Here is a 20473-nt window from a genome sequence, read left to right as displayed (position 1 = left end):
ATGCAGTGGATTCCAAAATTAAGATTAAGCTTGTATAAGTTGTAATGTTTCTCGATGTACCTATTCATTTGAATGGAAACAGATTCTTTTCATTCTTTGAAATCACTTTGCTGAGATATTTTTTTTTTTTGAGACAGAGTCTCGCTCTGTCGCCCAGACTGGAGTGCAGTGCTGTGATCTAGGCTCACTGCAACCTCCACCTCCCAGGTTCAAGCGATTCTCTTGCCTCAGCCTCCTGAGTAGCTAGGATTATAGGCATGTGCCACCACACTCAGCTAATTTTTGTGTTTTAGTACAGATAGGGTTTCACCATGTAGGCCAGGCTGGTCTCAAGCTCCTGACCTCAAGCGATGCGCCTGCTCAGCCTCCCAAAGTATTGGGATTATAGGTGTGAGCCACGGTGTCCCGCCAAGCTGAGACATTTTTAAGAAAATGTTTCTGTTTTTTTGTTTGTTTGTTTTGAGGTGGAATCTCACTCTGTCACCCAGGCTGGAGTGCAGCGGTGCCATCACTGCAACCTCTGCCTCCTGGGTTCAAGCAATTCTCCTGTTCCAGCCTCCTAAGTAACTGGGACTGTAGGCGTGCCACCATATACCTGGCTGATTTTTTGTATTTTTAGTAGAGATGGGGTTTTACCATGTTGGCTAGGCTGGTCTTGAACTTCTCACCTCAAGCGATCTACCCACCTCAGCCTCCCAAAGTGCTGGGATTACTCCCACAGCACCTGCTCAGAAAAGTTTTCTTTTCTTTTTTTTTTTTTTTTTGAGACCAGGTCTCGCTCTGTCGCCCAGGGTGGAGTGCAGTGGCACAATCTCAGCTCACTGCAACCTCCGCCTTCCAGGTTCAGGTGATTCTCCTGCCTCAGTCTCCCAAGCAGGTGGGATTTCAGGCACACAGCACCATGCCCGGCTAATTTTTGTATTTTTAGTAGAGAGGGGGTTTCACCATGTTGGCCAGGATGGAGTCGAACTCTTGACCTCATGTGATCCACCCACTTCAGCCTCTCAGAGTGCTGGGATTATAAGCGTGAATCACCGCACCTGGCTGGAAACATTTTCTAAAGCCTAATCTTTTTCTTTTTCCTTATATAATTTAGGTTGACTATGTAAACCCAAAACACGTACAGGGTAGAAACTTGTGAAAAATATTTTTGAGGATATCTTTGCAAAGTGTTGTGCCTCACAGTGCTGGATATGGATGTGTGCTTAGTGTCAGTGCATAGATTTAGGATTTCCCACCTGTATGTATTCTTTTGGTGAGTCCTTTTAGGCGATATCATGTCCTCATGTTCAAGGAGTAATGGCATACTGGTTCATTTAAACCCATGTTTTAATCCTAATTTGAGACCGATTTACTTCTGCTTGGAGCTAATTTCTTTTCTAATGATGTTTTTGTTGCTTCAAGTTAAGACTGATATAACACAGAAGTCTTACTCATCCTTTTTGATATTAGAGATTTTGGTTTATTAATCTAGTGGAATTTTAAATATCATTTTACATGTTTACTCTCAAGATCTGATGATCGACTGACTGGGTGCAGTGGATCACACCTGTAATCTCAGCACTTTGGGAGGCCAAGGCGGGCAGATCACTTGAGGTCAGGAGTTCGAGACCAGCCTGGCTAACATGGTGAAACCCTGTCTCTACTAAAAATACAAAAATTAGCCGGACATGGTGGTGCGTGCCTGTAGTCCCAGCTACTGGGGAGACAGAGGTGAGAGAATCACTTGAACCCCAGAGGCAGAGGTTGCAGTGAGCACAGATCACTCCGTTGCACTCCAGCCTGGACGACAGAGCGAGACTCCATCTCAAAAGAAAAAGAAGATTGAATTAAGGGCAAACTTGGAACAGGCCAGTTTCCCATTATATTGCCTCTCTGAAACAAGCGAAAGAGTTTTCTTCTTTATGAGGGGTGTTCTTTTTAATTTAATTTAATTTATTTTTATTTATTTATTTTGAGACGGAGTCTTGCTCTGTTGCCCAGGCTGGAGTGCAGTGGCATGATCTCGGCTCACTGTAACCTCTGTCTCCCAGGTTCAGGCGATTCTCCTGCCTCAGCCTCCCAAGTAGTTGGGATTACAGATGCCCACCACCACGCCCAGCTAATTTTTGTATTTTTAGTGGAGATGGGGTTTCACCGTATTGGTGAGGCTGGTCTCGACCTCCCAACCTCAGATGATCCACCCACCTCGGCTTCCCAAAGTGTTGGGGTTACAGGTGTGAGCTACTGCGCTGGACCTTCTTTTTAAAAAAGGTTTTTCTCGCCAGGTGCGGTGGCTTTAATCCATATGTGTGAGACCAGGCACGGTGGCTCATGCCTGTAATCCCAGCACTTTGGGAGGCCGAGGCAGGCAGATCACCTGAGGCACGAGAATTGCTTGAACTAGGGAGGTAAGAAGTTGCAGTGAGCCAAGATCACACCATTGCACTCCAGGCTGGGTGAGAGTGAGACTCTGAAAAAAAAAATAATAAAAATGGTTTTCTTACTTTTATGACTTGAATTACGGAAAGTTTTTAGAATGTGACTCTTTTCTCAGGAACAGGATGGCTACCTACCTACCCCCCACCCTTTCCTGTATGCTATGGATTATCAGACCCCTCACTTGGGTTCCTCTTACATCACCAAGGTGTGCTTGTCAATACCCAGAAACCAACACTGATACATTACTAGGGTCTACATTTTATTTAGATTCCACTAGTTTTCCCATTAATGTCCATTTCTGTTCTAGAATCCAATCCAGGGTACTGTATGCATTGCATTTAATTATGATGTCTCCCCAGTTTGCTGTTGTTCACATGACTAGACTAGGGTTATGAATTTGGGGAATTCATATGATTGGAGTGGTGGGAGGTGTAGTGCATGCTACTCCATGATTTATTGCTGGTAATGTTAATCGTGGCCACGGTTGTTTCTCTACTGTATACACTCACCACCTTCCATACTTATTTTTTTGGAAACAAGTTAGTAAGTCCAACCTACACTCAAGTCGGGGGGATTTAAGCTCCATCTCCTGGAGGGGAGTGGGGAATATTTACATAAATTATTTGAAATTCTCCCATGAGGAAGCTGCTTTTTCTTTTTTTCTTTTTTTTTGAGACGGAGTCTCGCTCTGTCGCCCAGGCTGGAGTGCAGTGGCGCAATCTCGGCTCACTGCAAGCTCCGCCTCCCGGGTTCATGCCATTCTCCTGCCTCAGCCTCTCCGAGTAGCTGGGACTACAGGCGCCCGCCACCACGCCCGGCTAATTTTTTTTTTTTTTGTATTTTTAGTAGAGACGGGGTTTCACCGTGGTCTCAATCTCCTGACCTCGTGATCCGCCTGCCTCGGCCTCCCAAAGTGCTGGGATTACAAGCGTGAGCCACCGCGCCCGGCGGAAGCTGCTTTTTCTAGGAAAGGTCTTTGCCCATTATTCTACCGACTTACTGGACTTTTTATTTGACTTTTTAAAAAGAAGCTCTTTAGATAAGATCTCCATAAATACTTGGATAAATTACTGCAATTTTATATTTGCATATGAACAAGTGGAGTTTTGTTGATGCAGGGTTGCATTGGACTTCACTATCAAAACAAATGTCTCATCTGATCAGCATTTGTAAATAGTGAGGTACCAGGATTATTAAGGTTCATAAAGTCTTCCGTTTTTATTTTGGCTATTCTGGTTGTGGGTAACAATATTAACAACAATAAAAATTCATCTTATTTTACTGGAGATTCCTGCAAAGTGGCAGAATACCAAGACAAGGAACCAGTTCTGGCACACATATGTGTCAAACAAGAAAGCTCTGGGAATGTAATAATGTAATAAAGTGTGGTCGAGAGAGCTCTGGGCTGGAATAGGCATGGGATCCTTGACACTATCACCTCTGCCAAGACGCTTCATGTGTATGGTTTCCCCACCTTTAAGTAAACTCTACTTGTGAAGTTCTTTGTAGCTTTAATAGTTTCTAGAGTTGCTTGAATTTGGGGTGACTTCTTGCAAGGGTAATGTGAAGTAGTGTCACAGGGACAGTAACGGTATCTGCTGCTGCCATTTATATAATAAATTTGAATTTGGAGGCAGAGAGAGGAGGCAGAAAGTTTGGTAAGGACGTTATTGCAACCTGAATAAGCCACTTAGAGCCTAGATCAGTGTTTGGGAATGTGGGAGAAGACAGCCATAGTCAAGAAGTGTGAAGTAGTTAATGTTGAGTTATTTTTGGGTGGTTTTTCTGTTCTTTTTACTCCAAACACTGGCTTTCATAGTAAGATAAATAATCTGGTGAGTCGCATGCTCATGGTATGCTGAGGCATTTAGCCAAGCACCTTATGCATATGTTATCTCATTTAATTCTGTCACTATGAGGTAGAGATTATCTTTAACCACTGGTTCCAAATGAGAAAGCCCTGTTTGAAATAATTTTTCCGGTGTATTTAAATTTTGTAGGTACACACCTAGAATTTCAAACTGATGGTCTGAGTTCTGACCTAGTGGGTTATCTTGTGGATATGCCGATTATAGTAAAACAACTCTAAGAATGTGATATACATTATGAGTGATACTTGTGGTTTGAATGGGTTTCTTTTTAACAACATGAAAATTTGAAGATATTTTGCATAGATTTGCTTTTGGGTAAAACTTTTTTTTTTCATATCTTCTGTAATTAACTTCTTTCCCCCCTTTTTTGAGATGGGGTCTCATTCTGTCACCCAGGCTGGAGTGCAGCTTGATGTATGATCATGGCTTACTGCAGCCTTAGACTCCTGGGCTCCAGCAATCCTCCCACCTTAGCCTCCCAAGTAGCTGGAAGTACAGGAGTGCAACACCATGCCCTGTAGAGACGGAATCTTGCTGTGTTGCCCAGGCTGATCTCTAACTCCTGGCTTCAAGTGATTCTCCCTGGTTGGCCTCCCACAGTTTGATTACAGGTGTGAACCACCGTGCCCAGCCAAAATTAACTTTTTAATCTATTCTAAATCAAGAAGAAAATAGATGTGTCTTTTCTGGGACTAGTAATAAGAAATTGACAGCATCTGGTTTTTGGCTGTTGTTAAAGTGTAATTATTACCATACTGGAATGCCGATAAAGAGATTGCATGGTAATTTTCATCCTTTCATCTAAAAACATAATATTATAAGGATAGATATTTCCTTAGTATGGGGTGACTTGTGTAAATTACTATCTCATTAATTGGTTCAGATTAGTTTTTAAAAAGGGCAAAATTGTATATTAGTGATATTGCTCAGCTCTTTTTCAAAGGGATAAAGCACTGTAAAGAGAGAATGTAGGGGTAGAAGTCTAATAAAACCCTCACAAATCTGGATCAGTAACAGAAAAGTCAGTTATAGCCCAGGTACCGTGGCTCATGCTTGTAATCCCAGCACTGTGTGAAGCCGAGGCAGGTGGATTGCTTGAGCCCAGGAGTTCGAGACCAGGCTGGGCAGCATGGTGAAACCCTGTCTGTACTAAAAATACAAAAAATTAGCTGGGCGTGATGGCGGGTACCTGTAGTCCTAGCTACTTGGGAGTCCAAGGTGGGAGGATTGCCTCAACCCAGGAGGCGCAGGTTGCAGTGAGTGGAGATTGTGCCAGTGCACTCCAGCCTGGGCAACAGGGTGAGAACTTGTCTCAAAAAAGAAAGAAAGAAAAGTCACTTATAATTATGTGGGCTTTAAAAAACCTGACTGATAGTGCTCTGTTTTTAGTTTCACCAAAAGATAGGTAGTAATTCCATCCTCTTTTATGAAACTACAGTATGTCTATTCTCACCGTTTCAAAACCTTGTAAGACTCAGAGGGAAGAAATAGTTTCTCATTAAGAAAAATTTAGTCAACAGTATAATTATGTATTAAGTGCTTTAGGAAAAGCAGCAGGGGAAAGTATTTCCTAGAGTATTAGGTCTCTCATTAGAGGTAAGCAGAGGGAGTTCCTTCAGTGCAGGACAGGCATTTCTGCAGGTGAAGTGGGATAAGACAGCTGGCCTTGGCAAGATGTTAGCATATGTAGTTATGCTTACGGAAACATAATTTGAATTGGACATGAGTTTTTGTTTGTTTTTGAGGCAGAGTCTTGCCCTGTTGCCCAGGCTGTATTGCAATGGCACGATCATGGCTCACTGTAGCCTTGAACTCCTGGACTCAAGGAGTTCACCCACCTCAGCAACCCAAGTAGCTGGAACTACAGGTGTGAGCGACAATGCCTTGCTAATTTTTTTTATTTTTTGTAGTGACAGGGTCTCACTTTGTTGCCCAGGCTGGTCTGAAATTCCTGACCTCAAGCAATCCTCCAGCCTTGGCCTCTCAAAATGCTGGGATTATCGGCGTGAGCACTGTGCCCTGCCTGTGAGTTGTTATAGACTGGGTGATTCTGTGGTATGCAGCACTTTGTTGTCATTTGCATGTTGTACTTTATGTATGGTTTTCCCAAGTCATTAAATGTACATACTTCTGCAACTTTTTATTTTTATTTTTTCTGGTGAAAAGATATACATGTATTTAGAATTAGCCAGCTGGACTCAGTTTAGATGATCCCAGTTTTGTTGGCAACATCCAAAGCATCATAATCAGGAGCTAGTTGAACGTGTGCCTCCTTTTCTCCATCAGGCTGAATCAGGGTTTTGATGTTGACCATGGCCACATCAGTGTCATAGAGCTTCTTCACAGCCTGTTTGATCTGGTGCCTGTTGGCTTTAACATCTACAATGAACACAAGTGTCTTGTCTTCTCTCTTCTTCATGGCAGACTCAGTGGTCACCGTGGTCACCGGCAACTTGATGATAGTATGGTGGTCAAGCTTGTTTCTCCTGGGGGCGCTCTTCTGAGGATATTTGGGCTGCCCCTGGAGTCGCAGTGTTTTGGGCCGCTGGAAGGTGGATGATGTGTGGATCTTTTTTTTTTTCCAGCTGTGGACGCCTTTCAACACTGCCTTCTTGGCCTTCAAAGCCTTTGCTTTGGCTTCAGCTTTAGGAGGGGCAGGAGCTTCCTTCTTTGCTTTCGGTGCCATCTTGTGAAAAGGGCTCTGCAGCTTTTAGTGTATACAGTTTCCATGATATGGTTGTACCAGATTATGAGATTATGTTGGACTTTTGAGTTCTTTCCAATTTATTGCTGTTTTCAGCAGCACTTGATGAATAACTTTGTAGATAAGTTTTTGCATAGCTTTATGAATATTTTCTTTTGGGATAAATTGCTACAGGTTCGGGTAAACATTGCCAAACTACCCTTCAGAAAGCCTGAACTTATTTACAGTACACTTATGGTATGGTTTGGCTCTGTGTCCCCACCCAAATCTCATCTTGTAGCTCCTATAACTCCCACATGTTGTAGGAGGGACCTGGTGGTAGATAATTGAATCATGAGGCCAGATCTTTCCTGTGCTTTTCTCTTGACAGCAAATGAGTCTCACAAGATATCTAATAGTTTTAAAAAGGGGAGTTTCCCTACACAAGTGCACCTCTCTGCCTGCTGCCATCCACGTAAGACCTTGCTTGCTCCTCCTTGCCCTCCGCCATGACTGAGGCTTCCCCAGCCACATGGAACTGTTAAATCCAGTTAAACGTCTTTGTTTTGTAAATTGCCCAGTCTCTGGTATGTCTTTATCAAGATTGTGAAAACAGACTAATGCAACTTCTCTCGACATTTTTACTGGACAGGTTTTCTGTGTTCCCTTCTAACATCCTGTTTTGCCAAACTTTTGCAAAGAATTCCATATTATCTTTTTTCCTAACTCAACCTTTTATAAGGAACTCTTACAACATTGGTGTAAAGGTATGTTGTTAGCTGCTGGTACAGTAGTTAGAAGTTTTCTCTGGGTCATGGTGATGTTGGGAATAATTGTGTTATAGGATAATCTGGGCCCTCTGTATTTCTTAAGATTGTGGTGCCTTACCATCAGTCAGGCTGTAGCTTCAGGGCTTTTTTTTCTCTTGGATTGCTTGGTGATGCAATATCAATACAGCCTTGTCCATTCTGATTAGTGTGTTACATTACTGATAGGGCAGTGTTAAGAGAAATAGGAGAAACCTGAGCCTAAAACATTTCACTGTGAAATTCATTGGTTTCTGAAGTGTTTTGTCTTTGTTTAGGTTTGAGGATCATATGTGTCGAAATTACATTGGTGGTAAATGATAAGCTTGTTACATTGATAACATGGAAGAAAACTGTTTCTGGTTTCTCTTAGAGAAAATCGATTCCCAGTCCAAGGAACCTGTGAGTCCAAGAGAATGAGAGAAGATAAGATGTTACTAGTTAGAAACTGACTATACAATTCCAGTTTCTAGTGCAGAGTTGACTTCAGTAGCATTTGATTAGCATCTAACTTCCTTCTTGGGGGAATCAGAAAGGGACATAGATTAGGCATTAGCTGAACTCAGATTACTGGAAACTGATTGAGTCAGTTCTATTTTTTATTTTTATGTTTTGAGACAGTCTCACTCCATCACCCAGGCTGGAGTGCAGTGGTGCATTCTTGGCTCATGTCAACCTCCGCCTCCTGGGTTCAAGTGATTCTCATGCCTCAGCCACTTGAGTAGCTGCAATTACAGGTGTAAGCCACCATGCCCAGCTGGGTTTTTTTTTTTTTTTTTTTTTTTTTTTTTGCATTTTTAGTAGAGCCAGATTTTCACCATGTTGGCCAGGCTGTTCTTGAACTCTTGACCTCAAATGGTCTACCCGCCTGAGCCTCCCAAAAGTGCTGGGAGTACAAGTATGAGCCACCATGCCTGGCCTTGAGCCAATTCTAAGGGAAATTATTCATTTATTTTTGTCAGCTTGTAATATTGCAAATCATAGTATTTTTGAAATAACCTTCCCATGGGAATAGAGTGTATGCCCTTAAAGGGTAGAGTGCTATTATAAAGAGAGATACAAGAAGAGAGGGAGTGGGTGGCATTGCAGAGATCAGGGCTACATGAGTTGCTGCCCAGCCTACTTGGTTCTCAAACTTGTCAGTCTGGATTGCTGTGTTGAAGGAAAGGGAATAGAACAATATACTCCCTTTCTAAACTTTTTTATTAATTGGCTACCTAACCTATGTTATGCATATTAATTTACTTAACATTTATGAAGTGCTAGACACTGAAGATACTATGGTCTGAAAGATGTCAAATAATAGAAGAGAAAGAAAATCATAATTGCTATTATTTATCAAGTATTAAGTACAGACAGTTCTTGACTTAAACATTCGACTTAATATTTTTCAACTTTAAGATGGTACAAAAGTGATACGCACTCAGTAGAAACTGTATTTTGAATTTTGATCTTTTCCTCGGCTAGCAATATGTGGTGTAATACCCTTACGTGAGATATTCAACACTTTTTTTTTTTTTTGGAGACAGAATTTTGCTCTTGTTGCCCAGGCCGGAATGCAGTGGCGCAATCTCACTGCAACCTCTGCCTCCCGGGTTCAAGCGATTCTCCTGCCTCAGCCTTCCGAGTAGCTGGGATTACAGGCATGCATCACCATGCCTGACTAATTCTGTATTTTTAGTAGAGATAGGGTTTCTCCATGTTGGTCAGGCTGGTCTCAAACTCCTGACCTCTGGTGATCCATCCACCCACCTCGGCCTCCCAAAGTACTGGGATTACAGGTATGAGCCACCACACCTGGCCTCAACACTTTTTTTCTTTTTTTAAATGAAATAGGCTTTGTTAGATGGCCTTGCCCAACTACAGGCTAATGTAAGTGTTCTGAGCATGTTTAAGGTAGGCTAGGCTATGATGCCCATTAGGTTGGGTATATTAAGTGCATTTTTGGATTACAGTATTTTCAATTTATGATGCATTTATCAGGACTAACACTGTTGTAAGCTGAGGAGCATCTGTATGTACCAGGTACTTGTTTAATAGGTGGCCTTTCTAATCCTCATAGAAACCCATGCAAGGTAGGCATTACCCTCTCCATTTTTCTTTAGGGTTAGTGAAGCTAAGTAGCTTGTTCATCATCACTCAACAACAAAGTGGTTAAAATGGGATACAGGTGTACCATGGGATTGAGTCCCAGATGTGAGTTCAGATCCTGACCAGTGTTAGGATCTAAGTGCAAGTCACTTAACTCCTCTTTTCAAATGTGGACTACAACAGTTCTTATCTCATAGGGCTTTTTTGGTGTGTGTTATGTGACAGATAGGTGAAGTGGTTAGCCCAGTTACTGGCACGTAGTAATAGTTAATAATTATATTAGATCATACTGGCTCAAAAGTCATTAATAGTAGTTACTGCTGGTAGTTGAGTCTTACAAAGCCATTGTTCTCTCCATATGTCTTTATGCAAATCATTAATGATGAGAGCCTAAACTGTGATAGAGGAGGTGTCCCCAGTGTTATGAGAGTATTGAAGAGGAATGGACTGCTAACCTGGACTAGGAGAGTAAGCAGACTTACAAAGATGGTGATCCTTGAGGGGTCGTGAAGCATTATTAGGAGTTAGCTGGTGGGAAGAGGTAAAGAGAAGGAAGTGGGTTAGAGAACAGACATGGCAAAGCAGAAAGGCCCAGAAATGTAATGACCGTGTGAGGGGTAGAGTCCTGAGTGTGAGACATAGGTTAGAAAGATAAGCAGGCCAGATTATGAAGGGTCTTGCATGCCATGGGTTTTTTCCCTAAAGGCAATGGGGGAAGCAGCAGAAGGATTTTTTATTTTGGAATAATTTTAGATTTACAGGAAAGTTGTAAAGATAGTACAAAGAGTTTCCATATACCCTACACCCAGTTTCCCGTTATTAACATCTTACATTAGTGTGGTACATTTGTTACAATTAGTGATTGATTGATTTGTAATTATTACCTGAAGTTCATAATTTATTCTTATGTTCTTAGTTTTTACCTAATACCCCTTTTCTGTTCCAGAATCCCATCGAAGATACCACGTTACATTTAGTTGCCTTGTTGCTTTAGATTCCTCTTGGGCTGTGACAATTTCTCAAGATTTTTCTTGTTTTTGATGATGTTTTAGTTTTAAGGAGTACTAATCAGAAATTTTGCAGGATGTTTCTCAATTGGGATTTGTCTGGCATTTTTCTCATTATTATACTAAGGTTATGAGTTTGGGGTAGGAAGACCACAGAAGTAGAGTGCCATTTCATCCCATCCAAGGGTGCGTACCATCAACATGACTGATGACTGCTCATGTTGACCTTTGTTGCCTGGCGGAGTACTTTACAGTGGAAACGTCTGAGTTTGTTAGATGTTTCAGCTGTAAAGTACTCTTCCATCTCCTGCTCCGCCCCTTTCCATACAACCCCCTTTTTTGGAAAGAGGTCACTATGCACAGCCCACACTGAAGGGGAAGGGAGTTATGATCCAAAAGACTTTGAACATGGAAAGTGATTTGATCAGAATTATGCTCCAGGGCCAGGCACGGTGGCTCATGCCCATAATTCCAGCACTTTGGGAGGGGAGGCGGGAGGATGGGTTGAGCCCAGGAGTTTGAGGCTGCGGTGAGCTATGATCACATCACTGCACTCCATCCTGGACAAACAGGGCAAGACCCTGTTTCTTAAAAAAATAAAGAATGGGCTGGGCGTCGTGGCTCACACCTGTAATCCCAGCACTATGGGAGGCCAAGGCGGATGGATCACCTGAGGTCAGGAGTTCGAGACCAGCCTGGCCAACATGGTGAAACCCCATCTCTACTAAAAATATAAAAACTAGCCGGGCGTGGTGGTGGGTTCCTGTAATCCCAGCTACTTGGGAGGCTGAGGGAGGAGAATTGCTTGAACCCAGGAGATGGAGGTTGCAGTGAGCTGACATGGTGCCACTGTGCCCCAGCCTCGGCAACAGAGTGAGACTCCGTTTCAAAAATAATAATAATAATAATAATAATAATAATAATAATAATAATAATAAAAGAGTTAATTGTGCTTCCGAAAGACTGCTCTAGCTAGTGGAGCAACTGAATTTGGGGAGACCGAATTTAGCCTGCAACCCTTAAGACAGGACAAGATGAGAAACCATGAAGCTGGAAACTGAAGGTTGGTGGCAGCAGGGTTGGAGAGCGATGGATTTGAGAAAAGTCGAAGAGGTTAGTGGATGGGGTTCAGTGAGTTTTGCAGAGAGTGTGTGCTCGAGTGCTAGTAGCAGATGAGGGGACTCCAAGATGACTTGCAGCCATACTGCTGGGAGTTGGTGACTATACAAGTGATAGTGTTAATTTTTTTAGGTAAACAAGAAGAAACAGCTTGTTGATAGTGGTAAGGGTGAATGAGAGGGCGATAAGCTGTGTCAAGATGCTTTTTGAATTGTTATTGGCTTATATGTGTATTCTGTCTTGAGATACAGATTTAGAAGTCACTACCATAATAAATGTGGTTTGAGAAATTTGCAGTGTTAGATGTTGTGGCATAGGAGGAGTAATTAATACCAGATGAAAAAGAGGAACCCAGGGAACACTGATGTTTAAAAAAGTGGTAGAGAAAACGTGGGGAAAGGCCAACTTTTGTTAAAATCTCTTATTACTATTCATGTGGCTGTTTAATTCCTCTACATCACATCGTCTCTTCTGTTCACCCTGGAGGTGTAAAACACTATACCAAAGGACAGAACACACTATACATGTTTAGAACATTTCTTCTGAGGATAGTTACTGCTGTGGTAATGCAGTTACTGTTATGGTGATGCTAATGAGAATAAATCTTGCTAAAATTAAGAATCAAGACAGCTGAAGACCTATGGAAAGCAATTGACCGAACAGTACTACTTCAGGTCAGGTAAGCAGTGGCAGTACAAAAGTGAAGAATGGATTCTTTGTTACCAAGGAATTAACAATCTAACTGGGTATTTACTGGGTAATACAATACAAAGTAAGTAATGGTAATTGGTTATGTGTATGTCAGTTGTGGCATGATAGTTTCTACCTCGGCTAACTGCTGAAGCCCTTTCTGTCTGTCTTCTCTCCCTGTCCAGCTTTGTTCTTGCCTGCCTTTTTATTTTTTACAGTCCCTCTCCTTTTTGGCGGGGGGGAGCTAGTGGGAGTATACATACCCCTCGTTAACCAACTGTGATGTAAGTTAAGATTTTTTAAAAATGTTTCTGTTTTTTAAAAACAAGTGAATAGAGCATTTATTATCATGGAGGAAAAAATCCTCAAAGAAAAAATCTGTTTAGCTTTTAAGTTATTTGTGAAATCGCTAATCTTTGAGGCAAAACATTTTTTCCCATAAATTTAGGAGAACATGAGATTTGAGTTTTTAAGGACTTGATAGCGTGCCTATGTTTATTGTAGATTTTAATTCCAGAGAGCTGGTGATTGGAAATTATGGACCTATTTGTTCCGATTTAAACTTTTAGCATTTAAAAAGGAAGAGATTAGAGAAGAGAGAACCAGACAGTAGGTATATACTTTGTAGAAAGATATAGATATTTATTGTAATCCCAGCACTTTGAGAGGCCGAGGCGGGCAGATCACCTGAAGTCGGGAGTTTGAGACCAGCTTGGGATGCTGAGGCAGGAGAATCACTTGAACCCAGGAGGCGGAGGTTGCAGTGAGCTGAGATCGTGCCACTGCACTCCAGCCTGGGCAACAAGAGTGAAACTCAGTCTCAAAAAGAAAAAAAAAAAAAGATACAGGTATTTGAATACCAAAGTTGCTTCTGACTTCCTCATTTTATAGAGAGTGAACTGTTGTCAGTTGGGAATTCTTAAGCCATTTAACTTAAATGCTAAAATACTTAATGTGGATATCATGGGGAGGAAAAATATTCTTTATATACTTTGGTTTTTGATCATAATTTATGGTGTCTTTAAAATCTAGGCTGTGTAGCATAATGGTTAACACCACCAACTCTGGCTTCTGCTGTTTTCATACCTCTTCCTTAAGCTTCGACTCAGCTTCACTGCTCATAGGTGTGATGTTGGGCAGCTTACTTCATCTCTCTGTGCTTTAATTTTCTCATCTATAAAATGGATAGTCATAAGATTGAAATGATGAACTAAGGCATGTCAAAGTACAGAGTGCCTAGCACATAGTAAGCATATATAACTGTTATAGCGATACTCTTGCCATTCCCTTTCATGTCTATCTTTTTGATTACCCAACGTCAGAAGCCAAAAATTTTGGAGTCACAAAACGTTTTTTGTTCCCTAACATAATTAAGTTAAATTTACTTATGCTTAGCATCTCAGGATATGTTGAAAGTATGGGTGGCCAGTTCATACATTTAGGAATAAGAATTATAAGAATTTACCTTTTTTTTTTTTTTGAGAAAAAACCTTGCTTTGTACCCCAGGCTGGAGTGCAGTGGCACGACCTCAGCTCACTGCAACCTCTGCCTCCTGGGTTCAAGCGATTCTCTGGCCTCAGCCTTCCGAGTAGCTGGGATTACAGGTGTGTGCCACCATGCCTAATTAGCTGGGTGTGGTGGTGCACACTTGTAGTCCCAGCTACTCTAGAGGCTGAGGCAGGAGAATCGCTTGAACCCGGGAGGCAGAGGTTGCAGTGAGCCGAGATCGCACCACTGCACTCCAGCCTGGGTGACTGAGTGAGACTCTGTCTCAAAAAAAAAGGTAAACTCAAAGGCGGTCACTCCATCTTTTGTGTCATATTTCTTTCTCATCTACATCCTCTTCCCATCTGCAACAGACATTCAACTTTTAATTTTACCTAATTCATACTGTTCACGCTTTGGGTCCTTTTCACTATTCTATTATGGTTCTTTAACTGTCTCTGAGATTTTACTAAAAATGTAAAATTTCCTCTTTATGAAACCTAGAACACATTGGTAGACAAAATTAAAGGTGGAAGATCTGGTGGTATCATAAAAGAAGAAATTCATTAACCAGACTGTGGGTTTCCTAGATTTTTGTTTATAGTAAGTTGTATGTTATATTTAGTTGCATTTTTCCCCCTAGAGTTTAGGTTCCATAACTTTCATCATATTTTCAGAGTAATTCATTTAAAGGAGAAAAGGTGGCCAAAATTAACCTTTAGAATGAATAAGTTTGGGCCTAACCAGTGTGAAGGTATGGTCACTGAACTTCCTGTTTCTCGAGTCTTTGCCTTCTGAAGATAATGTTTTAGATATGTGTATTGTAATAGATGACAGCTGCTTGTGGTTAATTCAGTAATACATGTCAGCTCCACCCTTGGCACTTTTAAACCTTTTGGCCTACTATTTTGCATTAGATTTTTTAAGAATTAGTATGCATTTTAGAAGTTTCCTTTCAGGTTAAACTTTTTAAATAGTTATTCTTTAATAATGCTGTTAAAAGAATTTCGAGATTTCTATTGCCAAGTCACTAAAAAGTTACCCAGGCAGAGAAGGCTAAGGGTGCTGCAAGCACACATGAAGAATTAATATTTTAAAAGAACCTTTGAGCACCTTGGCACGTGTGGATTTCTTTTTGGATGTCTCATGCCTAAAAGCAGAGCAGCATACTGTAAAATCAGTAAAAGTACGAAAGGACTTCCAAGTAGAAATGTCTCAGCAGACTCTCGCCTCTCCCATCTCCATCCTCACTCTGATTTTAAGTGTGGGGTCCCATTGGGCCAGATACAGGTAAAAGGTAGGTGATGTCATTAAAAGGTATTGTTACTTATAGCTTATTATATGTGTTAAATTTTAATAAGAATTTTCTTTTTTCTTTCTCCCAAGCCAAACTGGCAAGACGCAGTCAAGAACGCGACAATCTTGGCATGTTGGTCTGGTCACCCAATCAAAATCTGTCAGAAGCAAAGTGTAAGTCTTGGAGCACTTTATTTTCCACCTTTCTTGTTTAATGTAAGGTTTTAAAGGTACCTTTGAAGCTAAAAGCTTCTATATGTATTAAATTTCTCTTCTATTTTAAGATAAATAATTTAAAGAGTTTTTAAGTGTATATTTCTTTTTTAAAAAATTATTATTATTTTTTGAGATGGAGTCTGGCTCTGTTGCCCAGGCTGGAGTGCAGCAGCACGATCTGGGCTCGCTGCACTCTCTGCTTCCTGGGCTCATGTGATTCTCCAGCCCCAGCCTCCTGAATAGCTGGGATTACAGGCACCCATTACCACACCCAGCTAATTTTTGTATTTTTAGTAGAGATGGGGTTTTGCCATGTTGGCCAGGCTGGTCTCAAACTCCTGACTTCAGGTGATCCGCCTGCCATGGCCTCCCAAAGTATTGGGATTACAGGTGTGAGCCACTGCGCCCTGCGATCTATTCCATTTTTTAACATGTTCTTTTTTACAGAGCACTAAAAATCTGCCTCCCTGTAATTTGTAAAAGCTTTGTTTTCCTGAACTTTACTAAATAAGTTTGCTTCCATATGTGTCCTTTAAATGTTCAGTCATCGTATCTCCTTTACTGTCTGAGTCCAAGCTAGTTGCTTCAGGTGCCTTTTCAGATGTTTTTTTTTGGGGGTCTCTTTTCTTTTTTTTTTTTGTTTTTTTTTTGTTTTATAGTGGGGGTCTCTTTTCATCTTCTGTTGTCCTTCTAAGTATGTTCCAGTTGGTCACAATGTCCATCTTAAATTGTATTCAGAACTGAATATGAAGAATACTGAGCATTTTTTGAACCTTTATGCCAGCACAGTACTGATGCTTTTCATACTCCTGTATCATTCAGTGTTCACAGTAACCCAGGAGGAAGATTTTGTCTCTGTTTTACAGATGGCATCCCATAGTTCAAAGAGTCAGAGGGTTGTAAAAGTAGCACAGATAGTGAGTGGTGGAACCCCAACTAGTTCACTCCTGGGTCATAATCTCACTTACTTCTCAGGCTGTGTTCATTCAGCCTGTTAGCCACTGTCTTTCTGTTATTACAGTTTAAAGTTGTGTTAGTCACTTTTCCTATTGTATTACTTATTGGAGTCTTTGGAGTCAGAATTTAATTTTAATATTATCTTATTTTTCATAGACCTAGAAGAAAAGAGCAGAATATGGAAAGTTAATTGATTTTTAAACAATGGTATTGCCTATAAAATAAATTTACAGTTTTATTGTAAGCCCTGATTACAATTGTTTCAAGTTTAAAGTTGGTTAAAACTTTAAACTTTAAAATAACTAACCTGTCCACTGAGGCTCCCAGTGGACAGCGAGCTCGGCTTATGGCTGAGACACACTTGAGCCAGGCCAGAGGCGTAGGAGGACCAAATTTGACAGATATCAATACACGATTCTTACTGAGGCTGTTGAAATGGACCCTTATCCTGGAATTACTGTCAGAAAAGAAATGGCCAGAAAAACAGACTCCCGAGCCACGAATCCAGGTTTGGTTTCAGAATTGGAGAGGTGGAGTACCGAAAAGAAGCCAGAGCAGCCCCAGCGTAGAGGCAGCCTGGGCGCAGGCCCCCACCCCCGCCCCATCCCAGACCCTGGTCAGCCTGGGGGAAGCCAGCAGGGCTTTCTCAGGGTCCCAAGCAATGTGGGCAACTTCTCTTGGGAATCGGAGGATGCTTTGGACCAAGCTCTCCTCTGGGGGCACGCTGATGTTCCGTGCGCGAACGTGCGCGCCCCCCCCCCCCCCCCCCCCGCTGACCTGGAGATGGCAGCCAGTGCGCCGGGCCACCCTTAGGGAGACGTCCCTTGATCTCCGCCCTCGGGCCCAGTGCTGCTTCCGGGTCCCTCTTGCCACCAGCCCTTCCCACAGCTGGAAGCTGGCAGTGCTGGGCCTCAAGTTCATCCCAGGGCACCCGGCCTGCTCCCCGTACACGGGTCCCTAGCCCTGCGGGGGCTGGGGCTGTGCCCTCCTGCTGTGGAGCAGCAGCCGAGGTGGGGCTGGTAGCTGGGGGAGGCGCCTATGTGCGCCACGACCTGGGAGCAGCCCTCTCCGCCCCAGCCCCCGCAGCTCTGACCGTATCCCGTCTCTCTGCCCCTTTCCTGGCCGTAGCCACAGCCAGAGCCGTGGCAGGGCCCCACTGAGCGCTAGGAACAGGTTCCTTGTCTTCCTCCAGAACCCAACTCGCACAGGAGGCCCCAGCACCCCTGCCCCCAACCCGCTGCGGAGTCTGAACCTCAAGCGGCTGCACGGCAAACCCGTGGAAATGACCTGTCAGTGTCAGGCAATGGAAGACAGATGGAACTAAGCCAGGGTTCATCGGTAGTGTTCCCGTTATGAAAATTGAAGAGGAATATCAAGATTTGTTTACTTTGTCGTGGAAGGGCTTCCAGACATACCTTTCAGGGAAATCAAGTTGTTAGGGTGGAAGGGCCTTGGGGTGCATGGGACCTGGGGGTTTTCCTTAGATGGGATAAAAAAGGATTGACTTTATAGAATTCATCTGTCTTTCCATTTATTAACCGAGTAAACATGGAGCACTTAGAGTGAACAAAGTCCACTAGAGAGAAGGCAGGATGAGGACGGCTTTGTAGAAATGTATTATTTTGTATCAGTAAAGAGCAATGATTTCTACTCTGGGAAAAAAACAAACACTTACCTAAAAGTAATATTTACATATTGTTGAAAGTTCATAGATAAAAGTAGAAAGAATAAAAAAAATTCACCTATTATTCCATCACCCAGAGGTGATAATCGTTAAACATTTTGGGGTGTTTCTTCCAATTTTTTTTGTATGTATTTATATAAGTGAGATGATAGATTATCTGTGTGTGGGTATGTGTGTATTGTCTTCCTGAACATCGGACCTAAGCAGTTTCCACGTTGTTAAAACTGCTTATAAAGGTTTTAAATAACTAGATGTAATACTTTATCATATGGATATATCAGTATGTTTAACAATTACTCTATTGAAAATTTAGGTGTCTCAGTTTTGGAAGAATATGGAAGTCTTGGTTGTCCAGCACTTATTCTGACATTAAGTAGAAGTAAGTGATTTAGGACATATTTCTAGCAGATACTAAAAAATTGTATATAAGGATGTCTGGAGATCCCTGGCTTTTCTTGTGTGTGTGTGTTTTTTGTTTTTTTTTCTTTTCAAAGTGGCTGTTCAGAGTTCTGCCTCTTAGGGTTACTGAAAGCTTATAAAGTTATGTTGTAATTATAAAAATAAACGCTATTTTAGAAAATTCAAACAGTACATAATGCATAATATATAATTGTTTTCCACAAAATGTGAGCTGTTATCAGTCTGCTCATAAATACATCTGGGACTTTGTTTCATCTCAGTATATCTACAGTTATCTAATTTTTTTTTACTGTAACTAGTATGGATGTATCATAATTTAGCCTTTTTTTAAACAAAATTACCTGTATTACCTATTGATGAATATTTATAATCTTAGTTCTTTTTTTAAACTCTGTTTTTTAAAAAACCTGATCCATAGAATGACTTTAGCTTAACATTAATGAATTGTACATTTCTTTTTTTTTTTTTTGAGACAGAGGTTTATTCTTATTGCCCAGGCTGGAGTGCAGTTGTGCAATCTTGGCTCACTGCAACCTCCACCTCCTGGGCTCAAGAGAGTCTCCTGCCTCAGCCTCCCAAGTAGCTAGGACTACACATGCAGGCCACTGCACCTGGCCTTGAATTGTACATTTCAGAATAGCTAGAAGAGGGCTGAGTGCGGTGTCTCACCCCTATAATCCCAACACTTTGAGAGGCCGAGGCGAGCTGATCACTTGAGTTCAAGAGTTTGAGACCAGCCTGGGCAACATGGCGAAACCCCATGTCTCTCCAAAACTCCAGAAGTTAGGTGGGTGCGTGGCATGTGCCTGTAGTCCCAGCACTTGGAGGCGGAGATGAGGATGCTTGAGCTCAGGAGTTCAAGACCAGCCTGGGCAACATAGACCTCCCCTCTATTAAAAAAAAGGAGCGGGAGGCTAAAAGAGAATAATTTTGAATGTTCCTAATGTAGAGAAAATGTAAATATTTAGGATTATGGATATCCCAGTTACCCTGATTTGATTATATGAATGTATCAAATTATCACATGTACCCTGGAAATATGCACATCTAATATGTATCAGTAAAATAAAATACATATATTTTAAAGATCTTGTTGTTGTATGCAGTAAATATACCATAACTAGCTATATTTTAAGAGAGGAGATCTTATCATCTTGTTTAGTCCATAGCCTAATTGGCAGAAGTACAGTGGCCCACCACAGTCCCATGTAACTGGCAGAGTCCACAAATGTTACAATCAACCAGCCTACAGTGACACATTTTTATCACCCGAAATTCATAGTTTACATTAAGCTTCACTCTTGTGTTGTACGTTCTGTGGATTCAGACAAATGTATAATGACCTGTCCACCAATGTAGTTATCTTCGTTTCACTGGTTTAAGAAACCTCTGTGCTCCACCTGTTCATCTCCCTCTCTGCCTCCTAATCCCTGGCAACTGTTGATCGTTTTACTGTTTCTGTAGAATGCCTTCCAGCTGGAATCATATAGTATGTAGCCTTTTCAAATTGGCTTCTTTCACTTAGCAACATGCATTCAAGGTTCCTCTGTCTCTTTTCATGGCTGGATAGTTCATTTCTTTTTAGTGCTGAATAATATACCATTGTCTAGCTATGCCACAGTTTATCTGGTGTATTGTCATGCTAGGAACTCCTCTCCCACCCCCACATTACAAACAGACTGATGTCTTCTGTCTTCCCCTCCTTTTTTACATCGTTGTTTCAACT

At 41.7% G+C, this 20473-nt stretch overlaps 1 protein-coding gene and 1 pseudogene across 1 annotated transcript in view; one reads left to right on the top strand and one right to left on the bottom strand.

Moving 5' to 3' along the window:
• RCOR1 (REST corepressor 1) overlaps positions 1-20473 on the top strand; it is a 135499-nt gene that overhangs the window by 70381 nt on the left and 44645 nt on the right. Inside the window, exon 3 of the mRNA XM_030803192.1 lies at positions 15561-15644. Coding sequence (XP_030659052.1) covers positions 15561-15644 — 84 coding nt within the window. The remainder of the gene's footprint in view (positions 1-15560; positions 15645-20473) is intronic.
• Positions 6496-6978, bottom strand: LOC100606051 (annotated as a pseudogene).

The sequence above is a fragment of the Nomascus leucogenys genome, chromosome 22a (genome assembly GCF_006542625.1).
Source record: "Nomascus leucogenys isolate Asia chromosome 22a, Asia_NLE_v1, whole genome shotgun sequence".
NCBI classification, from domain to species: Eukaryota; Metazoa; Chordata; class Mammalia; order Primates; family Hylobatidae; genus Nomascus; species Nomascus leucogenys.
Note: the sequence above shows the minus strand (reverse complement) of the source record. Positions and strands in the feature narration are given on the sequence as shown.